Genomic DNA, 13,816 nt, shown 5'->3' with positions numbered 1-13,816 from the left:
TGGTCCCATACTAGTTTTGCAGGATTAGCCAAGCACATATGCATCCAATGCAGCCTCTATGCTGCTTTAGAGCAGTCTAAAAGTAAGCTCCTGCAGACCAAATACACGCTGTTTTGGAGACACAACACCTTAAAGTGCACGGATATCTGTACAGGGGTGTATCGACAGATAGTTGTACAAGCCCTCCGGATCAAGCAGTAAGTATATAAGTATACCTTTACCCAGTATATAATCATGACTCGTCTGGTCACGCAGCTCTCCCATAGTAAGTACTCACACTTCATTAGTATTCATGGGCTGCTGTTATGTCTCAAGAAGCCTTGCTGAACCTTCAACCCACATGGCAAAAAAATGGCCGCCCTTCTACTTCCTGCTTGTGCAGAAATAGACCATACTGAGCAAACCTGTGCCCTCTAGTGGTTGAAGGAGGAAACTGCAGCCCAACATTCCTGAGACGTACACAGAGCATGACCAAACAGCATACTACCCCCCGTGGCCACTGAGAGAAGACCAGACAGGTCTTTTTTTTTTTTTACCACTTCCCGCCCGCCCTATAGCGGATTGACATCCGGGAAGTGGTTCTGTTATCCTGACTGGACATCATATGACGTCCAGCAGGATAACATGCCGCAGCGCGCCCCCGGGGGCGCGCATCACGGCGATCGGTGGAGCGGTGTGTCAGCCTGACACACCGCTACACCGATCTTGGTAAAGAGCCTCCGGCGGAGGCTCTTTACCACGTGATCAGCCATGTCCAATCACGGCTGATCACGCTGTCAATGGGAAGAGCCGTTGATCGGCTCTTCTTAACTCGCGTCTGACAGACGCGAGTAGAGGAGAGCTGATCGGCGGCTCTCCTGGCAGGGGGGGTCTGCGCTGATTGTTTATCAGCGCAGCCCCCCTTCAGATCACCACACTGGACCACCAGGGATCACCACTAGGACCACCAGGGAAGGGGCAACATGGATGGCCAGGTATGTACCCCATGGCCATCCACATGTGCCCAATCTGTGCCAATCAGTGCCCACAAATGGGCACTGATTGGCACCATTATGTCACTGATCTGCCCAGCAATGTTTTATCAGTGCCACCTGTCATTGCCCATCGGTGCCACCTGTCATTGCCCATTGGTGCCACCTGTCAGTGCCCATCTGTGCCCATCAGTGCCCACCTATCAGTGCCACCCATAAGTACCAATCAATGCCACCTACAAGTGCCCATCAATGCCGCCTATGAGTGCCCATCGGTGCCACCTATGAGTGCCCATCAGTGCCGCATACCAGTGTCACCTATCAGTGCCCATCAGTGCCGCCTATCAGTGCCCATCATCAGTGCCCGTTAGTGCCACCTCATTGGTGCCACCTCATCGGTGCCCATCAGTGCCGCCGTATCAGTGCCCATCAGTGCAGCCATATCAGTGCCCATCATTGAAGGAGAAAACGTACTTATTTACAAAAAATTTTTACAGAAACAAAGAAAAACTTTTTTTTTTTTTAATTTTCGGTCTTTTTTTATTTGTTGCGCAAAAAATAAAAACCGCAGAGGTGATCAAATACCACCAAAAGAAAGTTCTATTTTTGGGAACAAAATGATAAAAAATTTGTTTGGGTACAGTGTAGCATGACCGCGTAATTGTCATTCAAATTGCGACAGCACTGAAAGGTGAAAATTGGCCTGGGCGGGAAGGTGTCTAAGTGCCTGGTATTGAAGTGGTTAAAAGAGAAACTGCAAAATGCAGACTTACCATTCCTGTTGCAGGACTCTTGAGTCATATCAGGAGCCCAACCTTCATCTATCATGGTGGGCTCTGTCATAAAAGACCTTCAGGAACTGGGTCCCCCTTAATCTGGGGTCCACTCCCCTGGACCTGTATAGCACCCTGAAGGAAGCACCTTGGTCAGAACACTGCACAGGGTTCCATTACGCAGAATCCAGCGCCGTAAGGCTGCATTACAGGCAAACCTCAAGGAATCTTCTCTCCTATCCAATAAGGCTAGAGTACCATCCATTTGGGCTGACAGCTTTTTGAATGGATCTGATTGGAGTCCTTGATTCTCAGTAGAGCTGTTGCAGACCTCCAAGTATGTTCCAGGAGCACATGTAGCACATTAGTGACCACCACCTTACAGACACTGGCAAAAAATGAAAGTACTTCCTGTATAGGAGGGGTTATAAAGGGGAGGACTTCCTGTGTGATTGATCTATCAGTGTCCATTCACCTATAGGTGGCGTATAACACAAAAAGTTATGAATATAACCGGCTGTGTCCTGTGATGTATGATAAAGAAAGGTATCACAATAATGTTCCTGCACTGTAATTGGGCATTACAGCGAAAGTCATGGGGAATATAAGAGCAGCGCAGAGTCATGCAGAGGAATTAAAGCGTATCCGTTGGCTCAGAAATTGCTACTGGAAGCAGAATCCCCCAGTGAATAAAACAAAACTTAGGACAGGGGTGCTCAACTTGAGGCCCACAGAGCCCTCTGATGTGGCCTGGAGCCTAAAACCGGGGAGACACATACCCATGCTCTGGGATGTGGGTCAGCAAGCCCAGATCATGATCTACGGGTTGCCAACCATCCATCCCAGAGCATCAGAGTGCATCGAGCCAGCAGCAGAGGAAGCAGGCAGCCGCAGATGAAGCAAAAGGGATAAGCTGTTGCTTCCTCTGTAATGCCGTCTCCTGTCCCCGGCTGAGTGTTACCAAGCGCATGTTGTCTGGGACGTTTCTAGCAGCCTGCACAGTGATGCCAGCAGAAGCTGGAAGAGGAAAAGAAGATCACTGTATTAAACGTGACATACACAGCAAAAGGGTTAACAACTATTAGGCTGCTTTCACACTGATTTGCGGGTTAGCTGCACCGAGCCATAGACTTCAATGATATCCTGTGGGCTTGGTGAGCTTTCTGAAAGTGCAGATTGCAGAAGTTCTGATGCGCTTGGTGCACTATACCTGCAAGATATAATAGAAATCTGTGGCAAAAAGCAGCTAACCTGCAGCAAAGCCAGAGGTGCACTACTCTGCACCCTCGATGAGTGTGAAAGCAGCCTTACAGAGGGCTTAGGACAGTAAGGACTCACTGACATTGGTGGTTCCAACTAGTGTTATCCACTCTTTCTTTTTGTGAATAAACAGTGGGTACACATCCAACAGGGATTGGTCCCACGGAAAATGATGACCCTAATTGTGCTTTAAAAATCTTCATTATGCTATTCAAAATAAGGAAAAAAAAATGTAAATTCTGAACCAATTCATTGTGGACCATGACCGTTTACCAAACCACTTAAGTGGCCCTCGCTCTCCAAAGGGTTGAGCATGCCTGATTTAGGAGAATCTCCCAGCGACAAAACAAAACTGTGACTTAGGTATTATACAGTGGCGAAAATTATTATTTGATCCCCTGCAGATTTTGTAAGTTTGCCCATTTACAAATAAAGGGTCTATAATTTTTATCATAGGTGTATTTTAAATGATATAGACAGAATATCAACCAAACATTCAGAAAAAAACACGATACAAATGTTATAAATTGCATTTTATTGCATAAAATAAGTATTTGATCCCCTACTAACCAACAATAATTCTGGCTCCCACAGACTGGCTACAGTATGTGCTCATGTGGTACACAGATTAGTCCTGTCAATTTAAGAAGGTGCTTCTAACAACAACTTGTTATGTGTATAAAAGACACCTGTCCATAGAATCTTTTTTCCATTCAAACCTCACCATCATGGGCAAGACCAAAGAGCTGCCAAAAGGAAGTTAGGAACAAGATTGTAGATGTGTACAAGGCTGGAATGGGCTACAAGACCATCAGAAAGAAGCTTAGTGAGAAGGAGACAACTGTTGGAGCGATTATTTGTAAATAGAAGAAATACAAAATACCCATCAAAATACCCATCAATACCGCCTCATGGGGTAAGGATGATTATGAGAAAAGTGAGGGGTCAGCTCAGAACAACACGGTAAGACCTTGTCAATGATCTCAAGGCAATTGGGACCAGTCACCAAACAAACCATTGGTAACACAATACGCTGCCATGGATTGAAATCCTGCAGCGCCTGCAAGGTCCCTCTCCTTAAGAAGGCACATGTACAGGTCCCTCTGAAGTTTGCCAACGAACATCTAAATGATTCAGAGAAATGGAGGCATGAAAGAAACATGGCGGAAACTGTAGACATTCACAGGCTGAAGCTGGCAGAGCTTAAACAGGTATTGTCTAGCCCGAGGTTTGGACATGAAAGGGAATAAGAGTGACCTGATCTTCAGGCTTCAAGCATATCTAGAGGAACACGCTGAAGAAGAGGCCAATGAAGATGATGTTCTAGGTGATGAAACAGGAAGAGCAAAAACCTGTAGATGTACCTGAGAAGAAAGAGCAGCCTTCTGGCAAACCAGAACAAATAGAAACAGCGACAAAAGTGAAGATAAAAAATGGGATGTCTGAGGCTGATAAGACATCAGAAAAGAGCTGAAAGATTTAATCTTCCTGACAATTTGGATAGCAAAAAGACAGCTTGTGCTATATGGTTTGGTCTTTCCACTGAGCAGAAAGGGCATATCACAGGTGTAAAATCCCTGGTGAATGTTGATAAACTTAGAGACAGACCAAAGGTTCGGTCTTAGCGTTTTTAAATCACAAAAAAAAAAAAAAAAAAAAAAAAAAAAAATCACAAAAAAAGACTGAAGATGATGAAAAGCTAAAGAAAAGAAAGTAACATGTTGGTAAAGTAACAAACTCTGCATCCATTTCTGATGATACTGAGGCAAAGAAGAGGAAAAGATCAGAGGGTTTTCGCCTGGTTTAGTCATTCTTATCTGCCTAATCCACCAATTCGTTTTTGTGCATTTCTACTTAGTATTGTAAAATATATTTCTTATTCTTGATTTGATTTTTTTTTACTTTTAAAAACAAAAATTAAAAATTGAATAAACTAAATGATTCAGAAAAGGACTGGGAGAAAGTGCTGTGGTCAGATGAGCCTACAGTCAAGCATGGTGGTAGAAACAATATGCTTTGGGGCGGTTTCTCTGCTAAAGGTAAAGGCAGACTTTGCCGCATTGAGGGGCCAATGGACAGGGCCATGTATTGTAAAATATTGCATGAGAACTTTCTTCCCTCAGCCTGAACACTGAAGATGGGTCGTAGATGAGACTTCCAGCATGACAATGACCCAAAGTATACTATCAAGGCAACAAAGGAGTGGCTCAAGAAGAAGCACATTAAGGTCATGGAGTGGCCTAGCCAGTCTCCAGACCTTAATCTTATAGAACATTTATGGAGGGAGCTGAAACTTTGAGTTGCCAAGAGACAGCCAAGAAACTTTAAGGATTTAGAGAAGATCTGTAAAGAAGAGTGGACCAAAATCCCTCCTGAGATGTATGCAAACCTGGTAACCAACTACAAGAAATGTCTTACCTCTGTGCTTGCCAACAAGGGTTTCTACACTAAGTACTAAGTCATGTTTTGCTTGGGGATCAAATACTTTATTTTAATTTACTCACTGAACTGCAACTCAATTGAGAACACTTGTATCATGTGTTTTTTCTGGATTTTTAGTTGATATTCTGTCGCTATTAAAAATACACTTATGATAAAAATTATAGACCCTTCATTTCTTTGTAAGTGGGCAAATTTATAACATTTGCAGGGGATCAAATAATTTTCCCCACTGTAATATTAGGGAAGGAAGAATAAATAGAGACTAGTGTAGAACAAAAAAAAAAAGGGAAAAAGGGTTAACTTTCCTTGTGCAGAGTGCCACCTTGTGGATATACTGTATATAGCAACTTCTAAACAGTAGTTTAACTGATCAACTGATAGAAATGTAAAATAACAGTGAAAGTATTATTTCTCAAGCAGCATTTACAAAGAAGACACATGTAAAACAAAATCCTTAACATGTTTTTAATAAATGCAAAACATTTTTATATTGTCACACCTATAAAATGTAAAATATATACATCTTAACAAGCATGATTTACACATTTTCCTATGAGGTGATTGCCAGTCATTAACATTCAGAAAAGCAATAGGCAAGCTGTGTATTTTTGATAGCAAAGAAAGCATGACGGAAGATGTACTTTTGAAAAGCTGCAGAGCTACAGGTTGCCTAAGCTTTATTTAAAAAGGCATACATGGCATACTTAACGTTTTATAAAAAAAATAAAATAAAATAAAAAAAGCCATCAACGCTTCTGCTTCATTAGTATTGATATAATAAAAATAAAATCAGAACTGCAATCTTTTTGTCCATGAAAAAAAAGTTCACTAGTAAGTAAAAATTCCCCACTTCATTTAGCAAAGTGTAATATTCATAAACCAACAAAGTTATTCATTTTTTTTTTTTTTTACTTTTGCCTTTGGAAGATCTGAAATTATGTATAAATATCTACAAATCCCTGAGTTATTTTACACAACGCAAAATATATTTAACAATCCATTTTTATACAATGCTTTACAGTTAAGTTGCTCTCTCACTTAAAATTTCAAACAGTAGCAAGTCTGAGGATGCATGGGAAAACAAGTTACTTGTACAAATCCCAAAAAAAAAAATGTACAGAGTTTTGAGCTATATACAATAATATTGGGCAGCAATAAAAATGGTAATATATTTACACAGCATATAGATAAATGTGATGCAAGAAAAGAAATGACTGCCCAATCAGTATTTGTGGCAATCTAAACACAAATATAAAAACAAAATACGTCTGCTAAAGACTTTCATACTGGCACTGACAATTGTAAATTCTATTTAAATAAAATATCAACAATATTTTGAGGTAATTATATCAATATACATGAATATATTGATTTGTACTGTTGTTTTCACGCAACTACTGCTCAAGTAAATGCCCTTCAGGATGGGGAGGGAAAAGACATATAGAGGCCTATTTATTAAGATCAGAGACTGATTTTTCACTACCTATCTCACCCTCTATTGAAAAAAAAAATTAGACCAGGTTTACAATGGCATAAATAATGTTTTTGTAAATTAAAAAACTGATTTGTTGTATTTTTAATTATCATTATGTTGAAATATTTTAAACGTATCAGGGCAGCTTCCTACAAAAAAAGTGAAACTGTCAAAATATTTTCCAAGAAAAAAAATATTGATTTCATTATTTAAAAAGAAAGTCCCATTGTAATTTATTTATCTGCTACTAAAAGAAAGTGTGAAATCAGGCTTTTGGAAACATTCTGTTAGGACCCCTTCAGACAATCTGATTACCTTTTTGTGCTTTTGGTTTTTACTTTTGTATAGAAAAGGTTACTCTATCACCTAAACGTGCCCACTATTTGTTTTAGACCTAATTTGTAACTGGTGCAGTTCCTTATTGTATTGTCATGTGCTTGGCCATCATTCAGAAAGAATAGAAAATCAGATCACACTGGGGTTGATTTACTAAAGGCAAATAGACTGTGCAAGTGCAGTTGCTCCAGAACCTAGTAAATGAAGTAAAGTGAAGCTTTACAAACAATACCCAATCACATGCAAGAAAAAAAAAAGAAAAAAAAAAAAAAAAAAAAAGAATTTTTGCTTGCACATGATTGGATGATGGATTCAGAGCTTTACCTCATTCGCTAAGACCCCTTTCACACTGAGGCGCTCGAAAACTGCACATCACAACAGGCGTTTTTTATGGCACTTTTCAATTGCTTTTGCAGCGTTATTGGTGCGCTTTTTTTACGGTCACATGACTTAAAACCATTTTGCGACGCTTTTCATTCGTTTTTCAGGCACTTTTGAAGCGCTTCCCATTTATTTCAATGGACAGGGGCATTTTTGAGACACTTTAAGGGCTCCAAACATGCTCCAAAGATGCTGCTTGCAGGACTTTTTTCCCCCGCCCAGCCCCAGTGTGAAAGCATCCATTGATATTAATGGGAAGCAAATTTCAGGAGCTTTTTTAGCATGAAAGGACCTGAAAAAGCGCCTCAGTGTGAAAGGGGTCTAAGCTCTGGAGCAACTGCATGTGCAAGGTGCACAGTCTATTTGCCTTTAGTAAATCAGCCCGCTGTTTCCATTGTTAAACAAACAGCTGGATCAGTCAGAAAAGGCTGGGCTGTAGGCCAAATATCAACACATGCAGGGTCTACAGGGTAAATTATTATGACTATATTCTCATTTTCCAGTCACTGGAAACATTGTTCAGCAAGGTTTACTGCTTTGCAAACTCACTGCTGGTTTGGAGATTTGGAGGATGAAGGGTGCCACTACTTTATACAATACAAGAGAAGAAAAACTGAATATTTGACAGCCAGAGTAGTGACTGCACCGGACTTGTACTTTTTCTCTACGATGTGTGTTCATCGTTCAAATTAAAAAATATGGTTTGCTTAAAATACTGGTTATTTACTCCCAACAGCTGGGGCCAAATGCAATTAACAATTTATAGTGAGCAAATAGCTGATTATACTTTCAGCGATGGTAGAATATGTTCTGAGAAGGTCAGGTAATGTATGGTATCTCCTTCTGAAAGACTTGAGCACCACCTACATGCACACTGAACACTTTACACACATACACATCTTTGTAACTGACCTACCAGACAGATTGACAGATTAACAGCAGCAGATTGAAAATTATACACATTTATGGTTTGTTGTTTTGTAGTACCAATTGACCAGGAACAGCATGAAATTAGGTCAGAGCAGTTTTCAGTGATGCCGTTTAAAACTCTGCAAACAGCTGAATGGAAGGGGTTCTAAGAAAAAGATAAACCTTCAAAAACAAAATGTGCTCTCCAGACCCAACTGTGCCCACATTTTTTGCCATTTGCTGCCTACCCAGGTCACCATGCAGGCATGATGCTGCAGGTAGTTCCAAGCACAGATTATGGTAAGATTAGTAATGTTATTAATGACTGGCTTCTTCATTGTATGAATTATAGGTCTTAGGATTGGAGACATTTTAATAGCGGAAAAGGCAAAACTCACTTTTTCTTTAACGTAAACTATAGTTTTGACAGACACATAATTTTAAGATCATGTTACAAAACAAATATTATTCATCTCATAACAAAATCCACTGCTGACATTTTATATAGCAAAGTGCTGAGTGAAAAGGCCTTTTAAATGTCATTTTACAACAAGCAAGTTTTTTGTTTTGGATAGAAAATCAGTTAAGGCAGCTTATGAAGAATATAGAATTATGCAGAGTAATTTTGCCTAAGCAATACCTTCTAGCTTTTTGCCCTGAATGTTTAGTAAAACACAGCAGTTTAGTTCCTGACATTAGACTGTGTCTAGACACTCCTGTTCCTCCAGCCTCTTATCTGCAGTGGGATATCATCTAAGACAATGCTGTCTCTGGCTACTAGTCAGGAGATTTGAAGTAAGATCACTTTTTCCTATAGGCTTAATGAAAATGTAGCTGTACTTAAAAGGACCTGTACTGCAAGCACCCCCCTGCTTCATTCTGTGTATCTGGGCTTTCTTTACCATTTCTGCTGCTTCCTCCTAACAATTACCTCACTAGTCATCAAGTAACACACCAACATGATGAATGAATGCCTTGCTCCTCTACCAAGAGAGCAATCGTCACACACAGACACAGTGCAGAACAAGTCATGATAGATGTAATGAAGGAAAGATCAGCTGCAGGCAGCCCACAGGCAATACTCGTGACTAGTCATTTTGTTTGCGGCTTCTCTTTTTGGGAACAAATTATACAATACAGATCTTTAGCAATTGGGTTAACCTAAATTGCTCTAAAAATGCAAGTGCTTACATTAAATTATTTTTACCCTTTTTGTATACACAAATTCAATTAGACCTAATGAAGTGGGGCACTCTTGCCTAGTACGGTCACTTAAGAAAGAATAATGACAATTTGACATATGTATAGATCTGGATCAACACCAGAGGCTCATGGGGTTATCCATTTGGGTAACTGGAATAATGCCCGTTTTAAAGACTTCCAACAACTCTGCCTATCGTGCTATGAAGGATTTCACTTAACATGCACAGAACAATAAATTTCAGGTGAACAGGGATCTACAAGAGTCTGATGTTGCCCATGGGAGTGAAAATGTGCTCTCAATGCACTGGCCCATTTATGCTTTACCTGGAATTCTTCATTACCCATCTCAATACCGCTGTATATACTGTCTCATATTGAGGTGGTTATACCAGGATTATGGTTGTGGCTACAAGCATGATCCCGGTACTGTTTTTTTCAGCCGGCGATTCATGTAAAAGCGATACAGTGGCTATGCATCCCTACTACATGACTTTTACAGGCAGCGGAAGGGGGGCCCTCCCCTTCCTGGCCCCACCTTTCCTGTCCCATTGGGAAGCCCAAGACCAATCTGACCAGCAGCATCCGCTTCCTTGCATACACCAAGAACTGATATTGTTACACTGTGTGACGTCAGAAACCAGAATGGATGAGAATTTCATCACTTCCGGCTTATTTCTTGATAAGCCATTACTGGCATGTACAGCAACCAATCTCAGTTTGCTCGGCAGCTTTGGAGGCCAGAGGAGAGATCGGGGGTCTCAGACCCCCGATCTCTCCAAAAAGAGGACCTTTCACAGCCCATGCTATCACAAGGGATGTAGTTCATCCCTTGTAATAGCAGTAAAGTTGAATTAAAAAAAAAAAAAATGGACAGTGTAAATTTTTTTTTAAATAAAATAAATAATAAAATAAAACATTTTTAAGTGCCCCTGACCCCCGTAAATGTGAACGCAGGTCCTGCATGGATATGTAAACGGTAAATGCACCACCCATGTGAGGTATCACTGCGAATGTCGAGAGTAAGAGCAATAATTCTAGGGCCAGACCTGTGTTATTCTAAACTGGTAACCTCTAAAGGCTTTTAAATAGTTGCCTATGGATAATTTAACGTACCATAGTTTGTCGCCATTCCACACATGTGCGCAACTTTAAATCATAACATGTTTGGGATCTATATGCTCAGCATAACATCATTTAGGTTTTGTTAAATAACTGGGTAATATATTGTGTTTGTATTCACCAAAATCCATTAAAGTGTATTTTATTCAAAACGTTTGCGTTTGAAAAGCTTCTGTGCAAATAACATACAACAAAAAATTTTAACACCCACCATTTTAATGTAAAAATTTGCCTGGGGGTCAAGAGATTAAACTCAAATATTTTCTTTGTGCTTTATAGTATAAAATGATGTCTGCTACCTGTCTGCTGAAGCTTTCAAAAATGTATATTTTCATTTATTGTAAATATCTGGTTGATCCTTCTTTTTCAATAGACTTCCCCCATCTCTGGTTGCTGTGTTGCCACTTGCAGTGCACATGCTTCGCCATTTCCCTTATGGAAGTTTTCACTTCCTCATTTTCTCCCCAAGCCGCCCCACATTACTTTGTTATTCATCTTACAGGGTGGTTCCAACTGTTTGTATGACATCTTTTAACCCTCCTTCCCCCTACATGATAACAAGCAGATATTGATTCGGGTGTGGAGCCGGGAGGATGACTGACATAACTTTTCTTTACACCAGGATCTGCCTGCAGAGGCATGTGGGGCAGCTCCCAGCAAAAATGCTTTTAACACTGTTTACTGGATGGTTTTATATAAAATTAGATTTTATTTTTAAATCAGATGACCACAAAAGCACCAATCAGCACTGAGCAGCCATGGGAAAAGGGATGGAAGTTTCTGCAGTGACATATGCAGGCTGTGTGAGTTTACTGCTTGCTCCTCCCATGTATTTTACAGTGTGGTGTGGCGCAAGTTAAGGGCATCTCATGACCCCGGAGTAAAAGGTGGTACTTAGATTAATTTCCATGTGATCAACCCTGGATTGATTTTATCATCATATATACATTTTAAAAATATTAGAGATTTAATGGATTTGGTACCACTTTAACAAACCTTACCTAGTAATAAAAAGTCAGCTACCCAATGACAGCGTAGCGTCAGCAATGTGCAGTGTATGTGCCAAGCAACATGAACCCTTGACAGCCACAATATCAATTATCTTTTAAAAAAATGTAAACTACATTTTTTAATTCATGGGACAAGCGTAAAAGGGAGACCACTAAACACATGGCTGAAATCACTTTCAGTAGGGTTTAAAAGCATAAAAAAAATTATATTTTAGAACTGTAGGCGTCTCCGGTTTTAAATCTCCAAAAAAAGCACTTATTGGACTACACAAATAATGCCAAATGCCCAGTGTGTTGTGCCATTTGAGCAGGACACATGAAGCTAGCAAAAGGGTAACTTTTATATGTATATCTCGCTAGTTCTTTCAAAGATCATTAAATATCTTATTCTGTTCCATGTATACAAAACGATTATAATTTTTATATATATATATATATATATATATACACATATACATACAGACACAGACACACACACAAATCCATATGTTCAATATGAGCTAAATTCAACCAAGGAACATGTTTTAGGTTTAACATAAGCCCTTAGAAAAATGGTGAAACTAAATGTAAAGTTTGTTGCCAACTGTACAAATATTCTGTGCATTTCATGACAAAAATACAAAACACATCTTAATTTCTTCAAACGTGATGAAGATGCAACCTCGCTGCACTGACTAAACATGGCAGTGTCCTTTTTGCTTGAATTTTGTGGTTTGCAACATATGCAAAGTAATGGTGATCCCTCCATTAAGAAAAAAAATAAAGTTTGCTTTCTGATCCAAAGTACAATTGAGTCTGCAGAGATTGTACAAGCCATTTTTGCACTCTTCATAGCAAAAGCTAGTATGACCTGCACATTCCATACAGATTTGCCATATGGTGTATCTCATTCTGTCCGCCATAATACAGTAGTTCCATGCATTTTTCCAGCAATTTGTGCTATACTCATGCTCCCATAGACTCCCGGATTCTTTCAACTTTTACAGTGAGCTCTTTAAAGGAAGGACGCAGGTTAATAGCATTGTTCCAGCATTCTGTCATGAATTGGTAGATCTGAAAAAGTAAGAAAAAGAAATGTCAAATTTAAATATACTGAGTGGTTCTATATTGTGTGGGGGCTTTGATAAAAACTGTAAATAAATAATCCATAAAAAGAGAAGCACTACAATCCCTGTTATAACAAGGGTGTACAGCACCATATCCACTTACTATGAAGGCAACCATTTGGGTGTGGGACAAGACCCAAGTGCTTCCTTCATCCTCGGCTAAATGCTGGTCCCCTCACACTCCATTAAGGAGTAATCTGCATCTCCGCCACCTCATCCAGCTCCAAGACCCTGCTCTCTGGGCATCCAGAGGTACTAAGAACCTTAAAAATGTGTTTTTTGCAGGCAAATTTCCCTCTTGAACAATTAAAAGTCTGGTACACCTTGCAGAATTGGTATTTCTTTTATATACCTCCAGCTTTGGCATGCTTGCCTCTCTCAGTTTGGCCTCCTTTTGTTTAAACAGGTCTGGAGACCATGCTGCAAGAGGACAGGTTGTCTGGGGCCCACTCAGTGTTATATAAGGCTTTGCTATTTCCGCCCTTCAATGGTATCATTAAATGAAGGGAAGCCTGACTTCTGGACATGCCTATATAGACAATGATGACTGGGATGATATGTGAGAATACAGGTTTATTCATTTAAACTCCACCAGGGATAGATTGGTACAGTTTAAAATTGTGCACAGAAATTACCTTACTCCTGCCAAACTTCGTAAATAATCTGCTGATCAAAATGCTGTGTGCTGGAGATGGTCTTGCCCAAACACAGATTTTCTGCCCGTGTTTTGGGCATGTCCTGAAATAGGGCATTAATGGTCCCATGTCCCATTTATTTCTGCTGTAACAACTATTCAAGTGCCCCAAGATATGTTGTACAGTCTTCTTGGGAC

General features: G+C 40.0%; 1 protein-coding gene and 1 pseudogene across 4 annotated transcripts in view; one reads left to right on the top strand and one right to left on the bottom strand.

Annotated features, from left to right (window-relative positions):
- Nucleotides 1-3,972: 3,972 nt before the first annotated feature.
- On the top strand, nt 3,973-5,354 carry LOC141147865 (SAP domain-containing ribonucleoprotein-like; annotated as a pseudogene).
- A 543-nt stretch (nt 5,355-5,897) lies between these two features.
- Nucleotides 5,898-13,816, bottom strand: part of JAK2 (Janus kinase 2) — a 338,377-nt gene continuing 330,458 nt past the window's right edge. For all 4 annotated transcript variants that reach the window (XM_073635018.1, XM_073635011.1, XM_073635003.1 and 1 more), the window contains one exon: nt 5,898-12,931. In XM_073635018.1, coding sequence (XP_073491119.1) covers nt 12,824-12,931 — 108 coding nt within the window. In that variant the 3' untranslated portion in view covers nt 5,898-12,823. The remainder of the gene's footprint in view (nt 12,932-13,816) is intronic.

This window comes from Aquarana catesbeiana, linkage group LG01 (genome assembly GCF_042186555.1).
Source record: "Aquarana catesbeiana isolate 2022-GZ linkage group LG01, ASM4218655v1, whole genome shotgun sequence".
Taxonomy (NCBI): Eukaryota; Metazoa; Chordata; class Amphibia; order Anura; family Ranidae; genus Aquarana; species Aquarana catesbeiana.
This window is presented reverse-complemented; position numbering and strand designations above follow the sequence as displayed.